Raw genomic sequence first — 22,523 nt, forward strand, 5'->3', positions numbered from 1 at the left:
ATGTATATCAAGATATGGGAACCTATGCTGCAATATATTTAAGGGATACATCTTCTGAATTATGGTTAAAACTGGGGGCACATGGTTTGGAATACAAACTAATCCAGGTCTTTGCCTGGATGGCATTTCCCCCACACTTGACAAATTGTACCTTTTATTAGTTTTGAAGTTCTATTTTGTATCAAGTATATTATTTTTGTTGCTATTGTTCTCATTGTTGTAATGTTCAATAGGTCTTTCCTGCCATTCCATTTTTACATAGACCAATATTTAGGGTTGCTAGGTGGATTCTCCAAAAATACTGGGCACAACAGTGAAAGGTGTGACGCGCTCAAGAAAAGTCAGTGGGGAGGTATGTTGTTTATAAACAATCTGATCATCTGATCGTTACATCATTTTTGTTTGAAATTTCACGCCAAGTCTGCACTAATTTCCACCAATTCATATTCAATTTTGCAGAATTTATTTACAAAATAGAATATATGGTGCAAATTGGTGCATACTTGCAGTGAAATTTCAAACAAAAAATATGAAACGTCAGATCATTTATAAATAACACACCTGTCGTCACTCACCACACACCCTCCCTCTGATTCTTTCCCCACATCCCTCATTTTCTCTCCTCACACACACCCCCACCCCCCCATCACAGAGATTCACCTCTCTCTGCTCCACGCCATTTCCTCCACCCCCAGGCTCTTGACACCTCCTCTTGATTGGCTGCATTACCAAGAAGCAGCCAAATCAGGATAGAGGAAACTTCCCAGCCCCCTGTGAACAGCCGTGTTCTGGAAAAACACGCTCCCAAGCCGGCCATGTCACTATGTCCAGAGAGGTAATACCGGATACATACATGTCCGGTATTACCTTATTTTTTGCTGGACAGCATATCCAAATACAGGACAGTCCGGTTCAATACCGTACACGTGGCAATGCTACCAATATTACAAGTTCTCTTAAAGGAACAAGCCAAAGCAGCAAATGTTTTTTTTAAATAGATATAGAGAGAGCAATTGAAGCAGGGGGTCTCCACCACTGAACCCCATTTATTTCAGCTCTAGGGACCCCTTACTTCCAGTGATTCTTACCTCCGAAGTAGGTGCCAGTAGCTGCTCTGGCTCAGCAAGCAGGGATTTCAGGTTTGAATCTCCCGCATCACATGGGCCAAATCAAAGCCGCACCGATGTATATATATATATATATATATATATATATATATATATATATATATATATATATATATATATATACACACACACACACACACACACACACACACACACACAAACAAACATATAAATCTGTCCCCTGGGATTGCTTCTTTCAGAACACCGATAATAAGGAAACAACGATGATCTAACAACACAAGATACATTGAGAGCGAAGAGTTTTATTAGTGGTCATTTTTGTTGAGGTTCTGAATATACAAAGTATGTTATATATGACATTATGATTACATCATACGCACTGGATTGCACAATATAAGTATCGTGTGTTCGTGAACAATATCTATCGAGATGGAATACGTAGAACAAATGGCATTGCGCTGGTTTATAGGGTTTCCTGCTCTGTTTTTCTTTCCTTTTTTTTAGAAACAATAAAAGTAGCAGTGTTGTGTCCAGTATCAAAAAGTGCTAAACGTGATCAAGCTTTTATCCCTTCATTTTAGAAAAACTTTGGTACAATATTTGTGTGCTCAAAAAAGACCAATAACCCAGTTTTCTTGAGAAAGTGGAACTGTTCATTTATACAGAAAAAAGAAAAAAATACAGCTTAACCCCTTATAACGCTGTGCTTGGGGTCCAAAGAATCACATCGCGCTATAAGTGGATCGCGTTAGAAATGTACAATTGTATGCAATTTACAATAAAGTATTTAAGACACCAATAATCGTGTTGTAAAGTATTTATAAATACGAAAATTGGGAGCCATGCTTGCATCGCGTTATAAGTGGATTTGCGTTATAACGGGGTTGAGCTGTATAAAGAAAAGGCACTCCCGCGGTACCACTTCTCCGACCTCTGTGTTTGGCACAGCAATTGGGTTATTGCTGTATTGCTGTATCAGTCCGGACTGATCATCAGCGCCAGCAAACTGTAGCCTGCCCGTTCACTCTTGGCTAGTACCTGTTCCCCCGAGTGTAGTTTTATGTTCAGTCACTACAGTACATTGCACAGTATTTAGGTGTTTATTTGTCAGACTGACTATACTTGTGACCATTGCGTCTGTGCACGTGTGCATTTGTGTTTATTTTGTATGTATGTAGCGTACATTCCCCTACCCCCTGGGAGATATGGCGGCTACTGTGTGTGTGCGTTACTTGTGGCTCACAAGAGGCCTGAACCTCCGCTGCTGGGAGCCTGATCCGTCTGGTGACAGCGGCGCCTCCACCTGCGAGGGATCCTAACAATGTTGGATAACCCGTGCAGGACACTATATAAATAATACACACTGGTATGGTATAACAAGTTTACTGAACGCATAAGATGAGTAATAACAGAACTACTCATGCCTCACACGGCCGTACCCCCAAACCGTGCCCCCAACACCGTGTCCACACCCCGGTGGGGTTTACCCCAAAGAACTGAGGTGCCCCAGGGCACCCAACCCCCCTGGTGTCCACAGAGTCAACCCACCCAAAGTGTGTGTGACAGCGCTGCCCACAACCAACATGTGGAGTTGGTGCACTTGTAGATGGGGATACCTGCCAGGTGCTCCAGCATCCGGTATCGCCGACAGAAGAGAACCGTCCGTCCCACGGCATTGTCAGCGAAGGCATCCGCTGCCACGTGGGGTGTTATCCAGCAGGAGTATCCCACTGTGAAGATAGTCTCTGTGTCTTGCGGTGGTGGTCTGGCCCCAGACCACAGGCCACAACTGCAGCGTGGCGTTCTGCTGTGTCACTGACACTAAAGATGTTAAGCGGGGCAGTGTCCATGTCTAAGGAGCCTGCCCCTATAGCAGTCACAAGCTATGTGGGAGTCGGGGCCTAGATGGGGGTCTCTGGCCTAGTGCAGGGGCCTACCGACACCCTGCACCTACACCCATACGCTCTGATGTCCCAGCTCCGACTGGCGTGGAAAAGTATCAATATCCTCCTGCAAGGGAAGCTGCAGCCCTATTGTTGTTCCCGACATGTGGTATACCTCCCTGGGCATTATGGGGGCTGTAGTCCCCTGCGGATCTGTCCTCCTATTGGCGCTGGACTTTGAAGTCACTGCGCATAGCCCCTTTAATGGCCACCGCAACTCTGGCACGCGCACCAACATGGCGGCGCCCTGCACGGGAGCCGCTGCGGACCTCGGGCAATTCGCCCACCTCGCCTGAGCAACCGGCACCTGCACTCTGCCTCCGCTGTCTAGCACAGCAGTGCGCAAACTGGGGTGCGCTAGACAGTCTGCGGGGGGCGCGGAGTTTACAGAGGCCCCGCGCAGTTCCCGAAGGCACTTAAATTAAGTGCCTAGGAAACGGCGAAGGGCTCTGTAAACTGCACTTACCTTGGCTCCGGTGGCTTCTTAGACGTGTCGCCATGGCAACATGACATCAAATCACGCCTTGAGGTCATGTGATGTCACGTTGCCATGGCAATGTGACGTCATGATGCCAACACCAGAGCCGAGGTATGAGGGGGGCACAGAGAGAGGGGAACTGCCGGCAGGGGGGGGCATAGGGAAAAAAAAGTTTGTGCTCCCCTGGTCTAGCACACCCGCGCCGGTAGGTAAGTGGGCCACAGGGAAGCCCAGAGGGGGACCTGGGCTAGATGTACAAGGAGGGATTGTTTTCTCTATCTTGGAGAGGCCGCGACGCCTCCTAAGTGTTGTATTTTAATATGTGTGTGGCCATTTGACCTCTTATTAAACTGATTTTTTTCTTCTAATTTTCACTAATTACATTTTATTACAATATTCTATTTGAGCCAATACACTAATCCCTGGTGCGCTCTGTGTACACTTTGTCTTTTGGGCACTGTAACAGGGGACTTATCCCTGTTCAGTAATGTGCCTTTAATCTAGCAGTGTGGTGGTTAACTTCTGGTAGTTAATTACTAAACACCACCTGCCTGATTGAACAGACAGGCTTTTGTAAGGCCTCGGTCCCGCTGCGCTCGTTGGCGCGGGCGGCCATGTCGCGAATTCCCCAGCAGCAGGGGAATCCTCGCGAGCCGGTCCCGGTCCCCCCTGGCGGCACAGCTGACTACACGCTGTGGCGCGTCAGCCTCTATGGGACACAAGAAAATGGTGTTCCCTAGCGTTGACGCGTCACGTGGTGTGGCTGTGAGCCAATGGGGAGGGGAGGCTTCGGGAGGAGGAGAGGCTTCGGGGAGCGGGGAGGAGAGTGGAGTGAAAGCAGGCGAGTGCCTGTCTGTGTGTGTGTCTGAGTGCGTGAGTGCCTGCCTCTGTCTGTGTGTGTGTGTGTGTATGTGTGTGCCTGTGTGTGTGTGTGTTTTACTTACCCTCAGCAGCTCCAGCCCGAGTCCGTGGAGGGAGGGGGGGGAGAGTAGCGGGTCCCTCCGCTCAAGCCACGCCCCCCCTCCCTGTCAAACCTCCCACTCCCGCTCCAGCTCCCGCTCCCTACAGACCGCATATCGCGGTCTGTGTAGTGTCAGCGCACCGCCTGTCTGCAGTGCGGGCGCGCTGACTCTGGGAGCGGGGCCTTAGCCTAAGCCATCTCAAACAGGAAGTGAGAACTCTTTAGCTGACACCTGAGCTGAACTTAGAGACACTTGTCTTGAGCTCTGCAAAAGAGATAGCAGAGCGGCTTTCAAGACACAGGGAAAACTTCTAAACCTGTATGCTGACCAACCCTGGAGACAAGGGAGCTGAAGCAGGGACAGTGAGAAGATTTTCCCTCCAAGAAACAGATAAGACTTTTATTCTTAAGAGACTGCTTATATCTGCTTATTTTCATGCTATATGTTTTGGGGCTGCGAGAACTGCTTAACTAATAGGAGATGTGAACTAATTGCATAGGATTTCACTAGAAATACTCCCAAGTGAATGGAAGCTATGTTCCCCCCCCCTGTGTTTGTATAATTTCCTGATGGAAAGGAGCAGGCACAATAAAGCCTTATTATAATTTCACATTATAAAGCCTCCTAAGTGTGTACCTCTGTGAACGTCCGTCCACAGGCACAATATGTATTTATACATATTTATAGTGCTGCCATGGGAAAATACCACACATAAATAGGACTTCTTCAAGTATCTATAAAGATACGTATAATCTGTGGTTGAAGTGTTATGGCATTAGGGGGTTCAGAATACCCAATCATTTTTTATTTCCATACCCAAAGTACTGCCATTGTTATTTACAAATTTACAATTCTACCCAGCCCCCTGAGCTGAGCGCAGTTCAAAGTCACTTTTTTTGTTTAAGTAAGCGCCAAGCGTGGGTGAGCGTGTACGTCAAAATTTAAATTGCGAGATGTAACCTTGCCAAGCACCGCGCGGTCAGCGGCAGCGTGGCCGCAGCCTACTGTAATAGGAACAAGCGCTTCATACAGAAAATAAGTCATTAGGAAAAGCAGTTCCTGCCCCTCAGAGCTTACAATCCATGTGTACTGAATATTTCAGAGAATGTGTTGGGCAATTATATTTTAAATGAAAGGTACTGACTTCTACGAGTGAGACTCCACCGAATATGTAGCGTGTATTAGACCCGTGATGTTAAGACGGAGTGACACGGACTACAAATTAGTAAGCTCTGACAGATCCCAGGTTCTCCGGGGTGTTCTGTTTAAGATTAGTCAGTATTTGGATAGCTATGTGTTTGCCTTGTGAGGTCACAGGGTTTGCTGCTGATGGCAAACGCGCTCTCATATTAAAAACAAACAACAATAATCGGACTTTACATTACTAAACCATGTGACGAAGAAAAAACGGTCTGGGCACAAATTAATTTCTAAATGTAGGACTACTGTAACTACTGTATATAAGTGACTGACGGTTCATCTATCTGAATTCACTTCATGCAAAGGCTGCAGTTCACACATATACAGAATATGCATTTGCAACCTTCTACTACTCAAAGAAAATCCTAAAGGACACCAAATCTCTCCTGTCACACCCTTACTACTGTACCCACCCCCTAACCAAGTATATCGCAAGTTCAGCTTCTCACAATTGGTTACACTCGCCTATACAATATTAGACATGGGCTACATTGAATCTTTTTTTTTTCTTTTTTCATGTTCACGTTTTGCATCTGTTATCTAAACAATAACGACCGCTGTGTGTACCAGTCACCAAACTGAAAACAAAGAGACTTTGTAGGTTTTCTGCCACACTTCCTATAAGGTTTTTTTTTCTATTGCGTTGCTGACGAGCCTTATATTTTTGTTGTCTGGCAATGGCAGCAGTTTTCACGTCGAGCAATTCCTATAATGAAGCCTCAATGATTCGATACTTATTGTAATATAGCCAGGTCCCTTTCCGGTCCCCCATTCGTGAGCTCTCCCCTCCAACCTCCGCTGCTGCATTGGTCAGTGTGTGTGGCGACAGGTTCGCCAGAAGCTCCGGCGGCCCTTCCTGCAGGGCGCCGCCATCTTGGGCCATGTTGCGCATGCGCGAGGAGCGCCAGGAGTCGCGATGGCCAGTTGAGGGTTGCGCACGCGCAGTGTACAGCACACGGCGGCCCATAGAGAAAGGTTCTGCGTGGACTACAAGCCCTATAGTGCTCAGGGGCAAGTGTACCACATGACGCCAGGGAGCCAATCGCGCGGTTAGGTTTCCTGCAGCAGGAGATAGTATTCGCGCCCTGGAAGAGGAGGCGTCAGTCGGAGCTGGAGTAAGATAGGGGTAAGAGGTGTATGTGCAGGGGTCTGTGACCCTCAGCACTAGGCCAGATTTCCCCTAGGCCCTGACTCCCAGTATTAGTTTGTGGCAGCTACAGGGACCCCTTAGATAGGAACCTTGCCCCTTAGCTATTATAAGTCTGGGACACGGTGGTACTCTGCGTGATCCTTACACTGCGGTCTGGGACCAGACCACTGAACTGAAGCAGAGACTGTCTTTGAGGTGGGACCATCCAGCTGGATACCATCCCACGCGGAGGAGAACACACAGTGGAGGACATCGCTTGATCGCGGATCCCTTCTGATCCTTGTCGGCGCGCCAGGTACCATTACAGAAAGTGCACCAACTCTAACACATTCAAGGTGGGCCGTGCGGTAACACACTGTGGGTTGGGTGTGGGCATTGTGGGACATTGAGGGACTGGGATTCTCAGGACACTGTGTGGGTTACACAGTGGTGGGATACAGCCCTGCAAGGTGAATGGGTAGTTGTACCTGTAGTTTGATAAAGTTATAAGATATTAGAGAATAAGATATACGAGTGCTAGTAAAGGCCTTTCTATTTTACTGCGTGTGTATTCATTGTTGTGTCCTGTGAGGGTCTCCTCCCAACACATTGAGATCCCTCTCAGGTGGAGGCGCTGCACCAAAGTTATAAGTATATTGCTCCAAGCTCCCTGTGTCAGAGGCTTAGGCCCCTGCGAGCCAACAGGTTAAAGGGCAGCACCAGTAGCCATCTTGTTTAAGGGAAACAGGGCTACAGTAAAAAAAAAAAAAATGTATAGAAATTATTGGCAAATTGTGTGGCAGGGAAGACAATATGGGCAACTGAAATAAAACTTCTTCATGCTGGCTCACTGCTCTGGCATGAAAGGGGTTACATTTTCCACAATACATTCATTTTTATTACCAGAAGGTTTTGAAATTTAGCAAGAAAAAGTCTGCATCAGATGGCCCCTTTTTATTCTCCCCACACCCACTTCCCAGATCCTGGCTGCTTTCTCCAAACATTATTTACTGGAAGCCACACCGCTCATTCCAATTACAAACAGAATTAAAAATGACCTGGTGCAAAAGGGAAGTAATAGCAATTAATGAACACAGATAGAGTGACCAGGTGGTCACAGTAGCCCCTATTTAATGCACTCACGGTCAAAAACTAAGGGGGAGTATAAGGCTTTCTCCAAACATAACCCTTCCACACAAGTCGAGCAAGACGCAGAGATCTGCTGTCAAAGGAAAAGGTATTTTTCACCGACATTCCTCACCGTCATCTGCTGACAGATTCACTGTGATGTGTTGAAAGTTGAATGTTTGAGGAATGCCTAAAAGAACTTATTTACACAACAGCCGGGGAAAAGAAGCAATGCCTTGCAGTGCAGGAGCTTACCATTTATCTATGCTCTTGTGCCTTTTCCATCATCAGAGATGGCCCCAGTCATTGAGGAATCTAAAGCCACTCTCAAATAGCCACTCCATTAACTTTGGTTGTCTTTGCATTGTTAAATACTTTCACTTTTCCACTTTCCCATATAAGTTGCGAAGTAGGAATATCGGATACAGCAGGAACATGTTTTCCCCCTATCCTCAAAACTATTTGTAAAAGGAGTAGAGAGCAGTGAGTTATGGGTACGCATAAAGCTAGAGGGTGTGAATGATTAAATATTAAAGTGCAAACCCAAATCACCTCAGGTATTCTTAGAAAAGTCAGGCTTTTCAAGGAATTGTACAAGTGCCAATTTTTTTTGTTGTTTGTTTTGGTTTACTACATCGTCTAAAACCTTCTCTAGAGTGTATGTACTGTATTACCGGTATTCACTAGTGCCGAGCAATCATAGGCGGTGCATATTCCTTCTTAACCCTTTTATAGTTAAAAAAATAAATAAAAAGCATTCACCACATTGCCTCTGTAGGAACTGAAACATTTTGATCGGCAAACACTGGTGTTGAGACCTTGAGGGGAGGCCTGTATTACAGTCGCTGCATAAAACGCAGAGCACATTGTGTATTTAGCTTCTTTTTTTTTTTTAACCATTGCAGGGGATTGATACACTGGTGCTGAAGTTCAGTCCTCTAGGGCAGGGGGGCGCAAACTTTTTTCCCTGCGCGCCCCTGCCGGCTGCCCCTCACTCCCGCGCCCCCCCCCCAACCCCAACTTACCCGCGCACCGGCGTAATGATGTCACGTTGCCATAGCAACGTGACGTCACATGACCTCGCAGCGTAATTTTGACGCCGCGTTGCCATGGAGACGCAGGGAGGAAGCCGCCGGAGCCACGGTAAGTTAGGTTTACAGAGGCCCTGCAGCTCCCCCGGCACTTAATTTAAGTGCCTTCGGGAAGCGCGCGGGGCCTCTGTAAACCCCGCGCCCCCCCGTCGGCAGTCTCGCGCCCCCCTTGGGGGTTGCGCCCCCCCGTTTGCGCACCGCTGCTCTAGGGCTACAAAAAAAGCCAGGTATTCAGGGAATAACATACCTACAAGTTCCCTCAGAGATTTAGAGCTAGATTAGTAGTTAATTACGTGTTAAGTAGATAAATCATAAAAAAAAAAAAAAACTTGAGCAGATTGTTGCCCTTGGGCTGTAGAGATTGGGAGAATAATGCAGTCATTGCTCAGAAACTGAAGATCGTGGTGTTGGGAGTAGGTCACAGGTAGACCAATAAGGAATTCAGTTTGGGGTCTTTAGTTTTAGATAGCGACCGGACAACCACAAGGTGACACATTTGAGACATGAGACGTGAGACGAAGCAGCACAGTCTTTCCATCACTATAAAATAAAGCTTACAGTACTCAGCTGTTGTCACCGCCAAGCCTCAAGTAATGAAACTTCTGCTCTAAAGCATTTTACACCAAATACATTTTTTTTTAACTATTTATTTTTTCACTTCTCAATATCCCCCAAAAGGAAGGAAGACAAAATAATACATTACAATAATCTGTATAACAACACAAATCTTACCATAAACATTTCCATTGTTTTCTGTATGCTCCATATCAGAATTCACGGTCTGGTTTAAAGAGGGGAAAGTTGTTACTCATCAAGTCCAATATTACACGCAACCTGTAACATGGAAAAGAAGAGAGGGGGGAAATCAGTTAATGGGGAATGAGATCTGAAGATGTTGAAGCAAGTGTTAGTATGACTTCTCAGCACCCATAGTACAGTACGACTTCTCAGCACCCATAGTACAGTACGACTTCTCAGCACTCATAGTACAGTACGACTTCTCAGCACCCATAGTACAGTATGACTTCTCAGCGCCCATAGTACAGTACGACTTCTCAGCACCCATAGTACAGTACGACTTCTCAGCACCCATAGTACAGTACGACTTCTCAGCACCCATAGTACAGTACGACTTCTCAGCACCCATAGTACAGGGGAAATGCACCAGAGAGAGAAACACGGTTTAACTAGTTTAAGATGGAAGGCTTCAAGAGCAAAGGTGGGAGCATAAGGAGAGCCTCCAGGGCCATGCAATTAGCTTAGGCTGCCCACCATTGAGCAAGTCAGCAATAAAAGTGTGACAAGCAGCAACAATTACTGGAATTATCCAATAATTTAAGTGTCCATTCTCAAAATAGATGACACTAAACGGTTGGGAATGTATAAACCATGCTGAATGTTACGTCTACATTTTCAAATGAGGGGTGTCAATAATGTAGCACCAATTAACTTTGCATACATGGCCCGAACTACAAAAAAAAAGATACGACAGCCATACAATGGCTGCAGTGCACCCCCAAAAAAATATTACTTCTGCGCATTTGTTAGAGCACAGTGTTCAACAATCAAAAGCATACCTTGGAAATGTCAAGTTAAGAGGTTTATTCTAAACCCACTATTAAAAACGATTTCTTATAAAATAGAATTTTCAATGATTAATTTCTACATGATTTTGCTACTGACGATCTTGCTAACTTTGCTACAAATGTCCCCAACATATAACCTTTGAGCTACCTCCAGCCTAATCCTCCTTCCCCTCAAGAGTTCTTTCTGATGTACTGTAGGACATGTCTGCCAGGGCACTCCAATGTCGTTTGGGAACGATCCTAAGTAATGTTTACTTAACATGAAAACAGGGCTAACATTTAACATGTCAAACTACAAGTCAAGGACCATTATCTTCTTCAAACAGGGCCCTTGAGATATCGCAGGCTCCAGTCTTTTTGAACACGGGACAATGCCCCTCAGAAACTGGAATGCTGCCAGGGAGTCCGAGGATTAGCAGAGGAAGGCATGGAAGTGGGTTTTATGATTAGAAAAAACCAAGGCCCTACCCAAATAATAAATGACAACATGGAGTTCCTGGTACCATGTATTAGAGCAGGGGAGCGCAAACTTTTTGAGCTGCGCCCCCCTGTCTCTCTGCCCCGGCTCTCGCGCCCCCCTGCCTTCCTTCAGCCGCGTCAGATGACGCTGCGTGGGCGTGTGACGTCAGGTCACATGGTTTCCATGGTGACGCAACACAGACGGCTGAATCCCGGTAAGTAAACAGTTGCAGGGGCCTCACGCGATCCCCCGGCATTTAATTTAAATGCCTGGGGGAAGAGCGCGGGGCCTCTGCAACTGCCCGCGCCCCCCCAGCACAATCTCCCGCCCCCCCTGGGGGTCGCGCCCCCCACTTTGCGCACCGCTGTATTAGAGAGCCCGCATCACAGTGTGAATCAAAAACTCAGTAAAAGAACAACAAACGTGATATAGTAATAAAGTAGCATTTTATAAACTGGTGCTTTATAAAAGGCAGACAAGATCGCTGCGATTAACTGGATGTAGTGCAAAAAATACACATATAAAAGCCTAAACGCCAAATAGAGTAAAAGATTTCACGTGTCGGGAGGTAAAGGGGAAGAAAACATTAGGCTAAATGGTCTAATGTGTCATCAAATACGTTTTACTCATCAAGTATGTTTTACCTTAAGCTGCAGGAGCAGAGCTCCCGTCTAAATATGGCTATACTGAGCCCCAGAGTTATGATACGCAAGTGCTGTTTTACAGTGACACCAAGTGGCTTCATAAAGAGAGACCTCGCTATTCGTGTCAAATATGGCCATTTGTAGTAGACACCATGAAACCTATTAACAGCTGGGGATTAACACTATGTAATATTTATGTACATCACAGCTGTAACAAAGATGACGTCTAGACACACTGTTAGGAAATTATCAAACCCAACAAAAACTAACATGAAATGGAAACTTGCAGCAACTGGAGCAGCATCAGAGACACTGTTTAACACCCTGCATAGGCCATGTTAAAGCAGCAAAGCATGAAAAATCCTATTTATTTTAAAAAAAATTAACAAATACGTTCTGTAGTATAAGATAATACAGTGTGCATTTTGTTTGAACTCCTAATGCCATGTTTAATGATTTTTTGAATGTACTGATCACTCTCAGTTGCTGCAGCAACCATTTAGAAAGTCGTAGCCACTTCCTGTTTTGAAACAGGCTCTGGCACACACCTTTTTGAGCTCTGCACTTTGGCAACAAAGTATCACAAACAAATCTGTTGCTGTGTTCCAAACAGCAGACTGTCTATTACTCTGAAAGCTGTAACAATAATGTGTTACACTTCGCAATATAATGTTACACATCAGCTGCAGCATTTCACAGACTGCAGCATTGAATCAGAAAGCGGCCATTAGGTTAGGCACACAATCAGGATTTTGACAGATTTATATCAGGAGCACCAAACGATTGCCAGCTTAGGTAAGAATGTAGAATTACACATTGTCACATGCTTTACACATAAAAATAATAAGTAAAAAAGGGGGACATCATAACTTTTTAATTTGAAAGAGTTGACCAACACAGGCATCATCAATAAATAAATGATACTGATCACTCTCAGTTGCTGCAGCAACCATTTAGAAAGTCGTATCCACTTCCTGTTTTGAAACAGGCTCTGGCAAACAGTTTTTTTAGCTCTGTCCTTTGGCAACAAAGTATCACAAACAGATCCATTGCTGTGTTTCAAACAGCAGGCTGTCTATTACTCTAAAAGCTGTAACAATAATTTGTTACACTTAGAAATATGATGTTACATATCAGCTGCAGAATTTCACAGGCTGCAGCACAGACAGAAGGCGGCCATTATGTTAGGCACACACAAAAGATTTTGACAGATTTATAACAGGAGCACCAAACAATTGTCAGTATAGGCAAGAATGTAGAATTATACATGGTCACAAGCTTTACATATAAAATTAATAAAAATAAAAAAAGGGGGGGGGGAATACTGCTTTAATGGGGTTGTTCATTTTAGGGTAAAAAAAAAGGCATTGGCAAGTTAAAGAGGTTAAATGTAGCTGATTGACATTTAAAAAAAAAAATATATATATATATATTTTTTTTTTTAATTGACGTTTAACATGTCTATGTTAAACACATGGCCTTGCAATGTCCGGCACTGGATGAATCTGCCCCATTGTATAGTCATAAACATGGTTAGATCTGGTTTGTTAACAAAGTTATTATGCTGTCATCATTAGTCACACAGATAAGCATAAGCAGCGGATAGGCTTGAACCCCATGTCCCTGAGAAGAAGGGATTCATATTCAATGTTTACAAGAAAGAAAATCGGACCATTACTTCAAAGCGGCAATCCAAGCAGCCATTCTCTCCCTCCATGTTTTTGACATATGTGTGAAGCTGGTGGTCTCCGGAGCTGAATCCCATTCATTTCAGCTCAGCGGACCACTGCTTCCCAAGACAATTACCTTACCACTTTAACTCGCTAAATTGAGCTGCCTTGGACGAAAATTAATGAAGAACAATGGGCTGGTCAGTAGGCCATTTTTTTATTTTTAAATCGGACATGTACAGTAGAAGTATTTTTAAAAGGTTTTTTCTTCTCTCACATTTCCATGGTAAACAAATACTTTCACAATCTTTATCCAATGTATGCGGCGATTCTTAGCCCTCCGAGCTCCGGCCTGTGTTTGTACTGTACGTTCTGCAGCCATTATGCGGCTATCTGCTTTAAAAGGTCATCACAACAAACTTTCAAACTAGGTCACAACGGGGAGGGACTGCAGCTTCAAAGGAAATTAACCCTTTTGGTGCCTGAAGAACTTAACCACTCTTCCTGGATTGCAACCACGTGATCGCCCTCAAAAGATCTAGTGTTCTCTACCACCTGTAACGTATGATGCAGTTACTTACACGTGGCAGCGACTCCAGGATTACCTGGCATCAGGGCCGTACACAAGTGGTGAGAACCAGTACTAATGCATGGAATGCCTCCCTAGCTGGTGCACAAGAAACATGGAATTCATCCCCACATTGGAATGTTCACAGGGGACCCGGGCGGACTCAGACGCCCTCTCCCAGCTTTGCCACTACATGCTAGGATCTTACCTGCGTGCTCACGTTGTGATTTACAGCCCTGAGGGCAAATACAGAACAAGCAGTGGCTGGCTGAGTGTTATTGCTGCTCAGCGCTACACAGTTTCCTTCTGCTGTTATTTTGCGTTTCCCTTTTTTTGTGGGAAGCCATGCAGGGAGATTAGATGAAAGGAGTCCGTGTCTGGTGTTGCTGATCCTGTCATTAATTAAGATGTGAAAACACGGATCTAATAGCTGGAACGGTTCCTCGTAACGGAAGCCTGCTATTTTTTAGCTCTCGAGACCCCCTGGTTTATGAAAAATACTTGCCCGTTTAGTTACCGGTGTCATTATTCTCGTTTACTTTCATGGCGCAAACATATTCTGTGGCGCAGTATAACAAGGGAGGGGGACATCATCATTGTATGACAAAAGAGTACACATATGTTAAGGTAAATACCAAGGAGCATACAAGCTAGAACAGGGGTAGCCAACGCCAGTCTTCTAGAGCTACCAACAGGTCAGGTTTTCATAAGATCCCTGCTTCAGCACAGGTGGCTCAATTACTGGCTCAGTTAAAGACTGTACCACCTGTGCTGAAGCAGGGCTATCCTGAAAACCTGACCTGTTGGTGGCTCTCGAGGACTGGAGTTGGCCACTCCTGATCTAGACGGAGGGGAGTGGAGACACAAGGAATAGTGTGTGTGTGTGTGTGTGTGTGTGTGTGTGTGTGTGTGTGTGTGTGTTTCTTAGCACGGGTTTGGCTATCCACATCAGGACTCAGAATAGACAGTTCTGGGATTATTAAAGTGAAAGAAAGAAGTTCCCTCACTGACATTTAAACAGCCGCCCAATGTCCCCTTGATGTGCAAGCTTATAGTACCATTTTCTTTTTTGATTATTTACTTTAGAAGGACTTCATCCTTTCCCATGTTTAGAGCATAAATATTGATTTACTCCGTTGTCCCATTCCTTACCAATTTGTAAGCCACTTTGCCACTTATGCACACAGTCTTTTTCTGGGAGCATGAAATGCGGCTCTGATAAATGGCAAGCAGACGTCTTGCAGAGGTAAGGAGCTTCATGGCCACGCTGTTGAAATCGACATCTAAAAAATAACTAATGCCAGACTGCATTTACAGCTCAGCCGACGCTCTGACCAGGTCTTTCCACTTAAAGCAGCAATACCACTTTCAAACTTGTACTTTTTTATTTTATTATTTTTGTATGTAAAGCATGTGACAATGTATACTACTACATTCCTATCTATGCTGGCAATCGTTAGGTGTTCATGGTATAAATCTGTGAAAATCCAGATTTTGTGCCTAACATAATGGCTGCTTCAGTCCATGTAACTCAGCAACTACAATGTATCCTGATATTACTAAGGTCTATTGTTACAGTTTACAGCTAAAACTGCTGGGAATATTGGCAACAGATTATCCCAAACAGGAAAGTGTTGCAAAGATGTTGCACTGATTGGGAGGTGGCTAAAACCTGCTATAGCAATCAAAGGATGCTTTAAAAACGAATTAAAATGGCATTTTGAGTTGAATTACAACAACCACCAACAACGATGTCAGTATTATCAAATGCTACAGAACTGATTAAAAAAAAAAAACAAAAAAACCCAGAAGATTTCACATCTTTTGTTTTGCTGCTTTAAAGGTGATTTCACATTTAGCATTTACCACCTTTCTGCTTTAATGCAAAGTTCTTCAACGAACATATTCATTTAAAAAAATCAATGTCAAAAGGAACACTTCAAATTGATACTCAAACACAACGTAAGTAGGACACTGCTCATTCTACGTCTGAGACCACAACAATCATAAATATATTTTTTTTGCACTGACTGAACCAGAAGATAACGAGCAATGCACTGCAGGCACTTCCTGCAGGGAAAGGGCTGTGACGAGGAGACTGTATATTTCATTGGGTAACTACGACCAGCTACAATGTTAACAGGCACATTAGCAAAATGTTTCAAAGCAGCAGTCCTGCCAGCTCTTTTTTATTTGTATATCCCTGAACCAGGTGGTTCCCTGGAGCGGGCCACTCAGCTTCCAATGCCAGCCTGGTGCTAAATCTGATGGGGGATTTTTTTTGCAGATAAACAGAATATACTGAATTGTCAACCTCATTTTGTTGACCTCCCTATGGTTTCTACAGTAACTAGTAACTCCCTGAAACACGCGAGACATTAATGTTTTGTCTGGGGATTTTAGAATATGGCTACCGTGCTACAATTGAGGGATTTGCAAATGTAATAACAACAAGCGGAACAGGTAAGCCGTATTCCCCTGGAGAATAATCACAAACTATACATCATGGTGAATTTGTTACAGCAGAAAACCACACCGCACTTAGTAGAATTTTGCAGAGCTCTTAACGTATAATGATTTAATTGCATGGATCAATATTAGCAAATTGCCCTATAATTTGCGTAGTTAAAAGAATGTACTGAGGCTGCTGTTGATGGATCTGTCTGACCAGTGACGCCAGAGAGACCATTCTTGGCAACGGTTTTCATTGACTGGCCCGTAGGAAAGTCACAAGTGGGATTTACATTGGCACTAACCTTTTAAAACAACTGCACTAAAATAAAGACCAACACAAAATAATGACTATGCTTATTCTTTGTAGAGTAGAATGTAAAGGAATGCGGGACGAGCAAGTTCTTCTATTCTTAATGATTAGTTTATTCAGCCCAATCCATGCATTTAAGTTATGGACATGCAGAGTTGCTTATAAACGGTTGGTTGGCATTGTAATTAGTAAATTACATCAACATAATAAATGTAATAATCTGAATCTGGTGCCTCTTCCTCTGCTGTTCTAGCTGCCAGCGTGTAAGTATGCACCCTTTGTACAACCAGGACCTTTTTCTGGCAGGGTAATGCCCATTCCTAGCTGAATAAGTGGCTGCCGCTCAACCTTCCTAGCCTTTTCGAACCGCAGTCACCTAATTCAGTCGAATGAAGTCATTGGCTAAGCTCTGTCCCATGGGACTTTTCCAGCCAATCAATGCTGAGCTTTTCTTTCATGCATTCACTTGATTGCTGGGATAATGACCAAGATTCCCACTGATGGCAAATAAAAAGATCACTTGTGAGCACATTCACGTCTCAGACAGTTTTGCAACCCTGCTTTTCACCATTATCTCCCAACATACTGTACAACGCTACCACTGCAGCTAAGGATTCTGGGAAATTACATGCAACTGAGCAGTGTCGTCACCTTTTGCTTCAAATCCATTTTAACATGGACCCCTATAAGAATATGCGTGCCGCATTACACTTCGCTTTTCAGCACAGCCTGGTTTAAAGAAGTGCATAGCCAGTAAACCCAATCACAGGCCGCTGTTTCGACCTTTTGGGTCTCATCAGTGTGGTTATACTGGCTTTGCAATTTGAAGCATAGGTTTCGACCACACATTATATAAGTTATGGTGGGTAAACTAAGTGACAAAAACCCGCCACCGATAGAAAATAAACTAAAATCACTGCAAAAAAATAAAAACAAAGCTGTGAATTACAGATCTGTTGGTATTAAGCAATACTGTTTTTGGCTTTAGATCAGAGATGCCTCAGTATTTTGTTGGCGGGCTAGCAGTGCCGGAATAATTCCCCTCTCCCTTTCTCCTTGGCTTATCACCTTTAGTCCTCGGAGTTTAGTGGAGGACGAGCACAGGACGAGGGAGCCTTATGTTTGACGAAGGTCTTATGACTCCAACAAGCTCAGATTGCTCGGGCTATGGAGTTGCTCAGTGAATGTTGGTTTGTTTGTTTCAAGCAGCTAAATGCTAGAGCTTGGAAGACAACCTTGCTGTGCAAGTGTCACATTTCCCTGGGAACTTTAATGGGCAACAAACTGCTTTACATCATCAAGACATCATGGACTTTAAACCTCTGCCAACAGGTAACCAGGCTCACACATTGTACATAAAGGACCATCTTCTTTGCTGGAAGAAACCTTGCAGTCCTATTCAAGTAAATAGGTTTAAAGGGCCATATTTATTAAGCAGCCCTGCTCCATGAGACACCTTCCATGTCTAAAGACATCTTACAGCCCATTCACCTGAATGGGCCACAGAGAGTTCCATTTACTAAGCCGTGTGGAAGGTGTCTCCTTTTAGTAGCACTGCTTAGTAAATATGGCCCAACCTGCTCTTGGTTTCCAACATAATTGATTCTCAATCTAAATAGAATTCACTCATTACCTGGCTCCATCTTCTTTAACCAAAGCATTGGAAAAAAGAAACCTCCAGCAACAAAAGATGTTAAATCAACATTTCAAGTTAAGAAGAAAAAAAAACAACAACATCACGTGCAACCGTCCAGGCCGTTGCTAGGTACAGACGTGGGAATGCCACGGTCTACATGTGGAGAGCGTGGCACATTCCAAGCCACATTCGAGCCAGTCTCACCTTGCCGGAGGTCACAACACTTTGCAAGACTGGAGTGAGCCCTGTCAACAGGTTATCAATGGCTGCCACAAGGTAACAGGGAAGCACCACATTCTGTACAGCGACAGCCTCTTGTTCCCCTCCGCATTATTACCATAGAGGAGAAAAATAAAAGCCCAAACTACTCAAGCAAGAAGACATGGTGACAAGCACATCACTTCATGGATTCACTCTGGTGGCTTGTTTAAGGGGTTACATATGTAGAGGATTCATTCCTTTTCTAGACAACAATAATACATTTTTAAGTATCTAATTTCACGTTTAAATTCGAGGCTGTTATTATGGTGAGCTGAAACCCGTTGAGCGTTAAACGCGCTCTCTTTTATGCATTAAGGATTTGCAGGTGCAAAGTATCCAACTTTTTCCTCTCGCTTCTCCTGACCTTCTCCTCCAGGGCACATGGAAAGGGTAGAGGAAACACTCGAAATGTTCCCCCTCTCATCCAGAATTAAAAAAAAAAAATGAATGTTGATTTCCTCAAAAATATGAAAACAGCCAAACCTTTGCGTACGCGGCATTACACTATTGGTCACACGGATTACAAAATGCCTTTTGTGAGCTAAGTGAGACTGTCCCTATACATACACAATACTTAACTAGCGATAATCATTGTGTTTACAATCAGTGTACATCTCTTACCAAACTCAGACATTAGGAATAACACATCTCGGCATATTGCTCATGTAAAACAGCATGTCCATTTCCTTTTTGACCTAATAAGCATCACACTTTTTAAAGAATCAGACTGTTTGCATTGAAGGCTCACCTGTAGTTCTATCATTGCTTTAGGAGGAACTAACACATTGCTGACACCAAATGGCAGTGCTAGGGTTAATAAGCTCTTCAAATCAGATGTCAGCTGACATATTTGTAATGCTCTTGGCAGAAAGGGCAGGAAGGTGAATGGACTTCAGTCAACAATGGTTAATAGAGTTGAATGGTGAGGGGGGGGAAGTAAAGTATTGGATATAATTGAGAAAAGAACTTGCAGCAGAACAAAAAAATGAAATACTAAGGGAAAGCACAACTATTGTGGAAATGAAAAACACTAGAAAGTTGAGTCCATTTTTAGGTTACTGAAAAGTGTACACTTGTACATTGTGATGCTACAAAGTAGTTATTTTAACATATATTGTACCTACGGCAAGATGCTACAAGCTTCCAAAATGTATAAAGAAAATGGGACAGTCTGAGCACCAGGTTACATGGAAGGATAGATGTGACCTACATTTCTCAAATAGGAATGGGTTTCAGCCCCCACGTAGGTACAAAGTGACAAAGAAGATGCATACAAAACATTTCTCTACGATTGATGAAACATGGAGATGAAGGCCGAGTAGTGGTGGTAGCACACACAATGCTTCAAAAAGGTTATATTGTCCTATTTTCCACCCATCTATAATATTCACTGGAATGACCTTTTCTGCCAGTAGAGAGCAGAACACACTCATTGAAAACGATGTATCTGATCACCTAAATTGTCCTGTCTTTATTAATAAACAAAAAACTCCTACTGAGAAGAGAGATTTGCTTCACTATTTCATATTCTTCAACCCACACCAAATCAGAGTAACTGAGCCAAACAACCAGTCTAACATACCACGTATACAAATATGCAACAAGAACACTGGACACTCCCTTAATTCTTTAAAAATATGTATTTGTGATACCAGAGTTTGTTCTGGAATTTGTACACGTTCCAAGAAGTGGCGTAATATTTACGCCTTGTAGCAATGCGTTCGTCTGTGATCTTCCCTTCAAAAATGTCTGTGATTGGTTCAAGCCAAGTCTTTATGTTATCTTCTGAGACTCTTATTTTATGTACTACAATATTATGGGAATTGTATAATATGAGAGATATTTTATTTTATTGCTTTTTGCAACTTCTTTCATAATAATTATCACATCTAGGTCATGATAGCTTCCAGGGAGGAACTACTGTTCAGTAAATTAAGTGGTTATGTAGAACTGTGTGTTAACCTTGAAAATGGCAAGCACATTTAGACCAAAAATGTAGGCAAGATATATTCTCATTCTTCTGAATCTCGAGTGCTGCCTTTTTGTTCCTCCAACATGTACATCATATTAGCAACAGTTACAGAATCCTTGATAAGATGGCTTGCCTGTTGATCATGTGGAAGAAATTTGACCTTTCTTTCAGGTCACACAAAAATTGATATAAAATCTTATTTTTCAAATCACCAATGCTTTATGAAGTGAAACTTCTTTGCAGGCATCAAATCGCCTTTCTAGGAGACGGAAGTAGGTTATGGAAGTGACTTCAGTGCTGGCAGATAAGGCCGCTGGGCCGCTCTCACCTCCATGTCTACAGTCCGTTGGTCCATCTCCCTCAACAAGCAAGCGGCGATCTGCGCGTGTCCTCTCTCCTTGATCAGTCTCCCCAATCCAGCATGCAGGCGCACAACTATGTGACTACCACTGCGCATGTGCCGAAAGTTCATTTTCCCTGCACATGTGTACCATCACCTCAACGCATGCGTACCATCACCAGGGGCACAAACTGTTGGCCAAAGACAGAAGGGTCCTCGGTCTTTGCGCATGCGTAGAAGAATACTCTGGTCGATGCACATGTGCAGAGGCCTCTGGAGCTCGGATGGCGTTGCGCATTGACAGCAGGCACACCAGAGGAGAAGAAAACAAAGAGCCGAGACCACACACACAGTCTCACATGAGGAATTTACTGTTGGTGCAAATAGCTAATACAGGAGGGGGGGGTGCCATGCATCCATGCGCGTTCTAAGTCAAATGTCTTTGCGTTTTGTCAATTAAATTATATTTTGATTTTTTTAATTAAAAACATCACCAACACAAATACAATTTGTGACAAAAGACAAAGAAGGTTCACTTAAAATGCGCGTGCTCGGCACACACACAATTTTTCCCCCCATAGCAACTGAAAAAAAACTATTTTTTTGCCGGGCAAGCAGCACTGTTCAGTACAAGGCCAAATGCAGTTCAAGTTGTTTTATAAAGTAGCCATGTTATAGAGAATATGAACTTCTACAACAACTCGTTGCATCTACTTTGTGGAAATACAGGCTTCTAAATTACTGATCGTGTACACTCTCCTGTCCAATCTACAGTTTGTTTGCTTGCTGTGAAAAACCTAATGTTAAGCCAGGTGTGCGCAAAGTTTTGACCCTGTGCCCCCCCTGCCTTCTCACCTCCCGGCTCGCGCCCCCCTTCTGCAAGGCTCCCGCGTCTAATGACGACACGTTGCCATGGCAACGTGACGTCACCCCCGCTATGTCATTTGACGCCAGTTACCATGGCGAAGATAAGGTAGGAGAAGCTGCAGAGGCCTCGTGCGGTCCCCCCCGGCACTTAATTTAAGTGCCTTGGGTGAAAGCATGGTACCTCTGTAGCCGCGTGCCCCCCCCCTCTGGAAATTCTCCCCCCCAAGGGGCGCACCGCCCACTTTGCGCACCCCTGGTCTAAGCGCCGGTGTACGGTGAAGAAACAGAATCCCTATAAGGCTACAGAGGTCTTCAGAAGGGCCACTTCTGAACATACTGTGTGTATGTATGTATGTATGTACTGTATATACACGTGTATGTATAGCGCTCACAAAATTGACCCAAATGGACCAAAGTGAACTCATGCCCATCATGTTAAGACACTGGGTTAAAATAGGTTACATTTGGGAAATTGGCTTGTCTAAATAGTTTTGATTTTAACATGTTATCTACTTTATCCTTAAAATGTTTGTAAACATTGGCACCTGAAATTTGGGAAGGTTTTAGCACCCGATTTCTCCCTTACCTTTTTCTTCCCTTAACGAATGGCACCTTGCAGTTATTAGTTTAGGGAAGTACTGGTGGGGACTGCATGTTAAAGGCTGGTTCTGTAGACGACTTGCTCACACAAGCAAATAGATGAAAGCAAAGATGTCAAATATGCCCAGGACATACT

At 43.9% G+C, this 22,523-nt stretch overlaps 1 protein-coding gene across 6 annotated transcripts in view; it reads right to left on the minus strand.

Annotated features, from left to right (window-relative positions):
- The window catches only part of KANK1 (KN motif and ankyrin repeat domains 1), a 209,803-nt gene that overhangs the window by 64,645 nt on the left and 122,635 nt on the right, over positions 1–22,523 (minus strand). For all 6 annotated transcript variants that reach the window (XM_075597386.1, XM_075597358.1, XM_075597406.1 and 3 more), the window contains one exon: positions 9,752–9,853. In XM_075597386.1, the coding sequence (XP_075453501.1) occupies positions 9,752–9,785 (34 nt within the window). In that variant the 5' untranslated portion in view covers positions 9,786–9,853. The remainder of the gene's footprint in view (positions 1–9,751; positions 9,854–22,523) is intronic.

The sequence above is a fragment of the Ascaphus truei genome, chromosome 1 (genome assembly GCF_040206685.1).
Source record: "Ascaphus truei isolate aAscTru1 chromosome 1, aAscTru1.hap1, whole genome shotgun sequence".
Classification (NCBI taxonomy): Eukaryota; Metazoa; Chordata; class Amphibia; order Anura; family Ascaphidae; genus Ascaphus; species Ascaphus truei.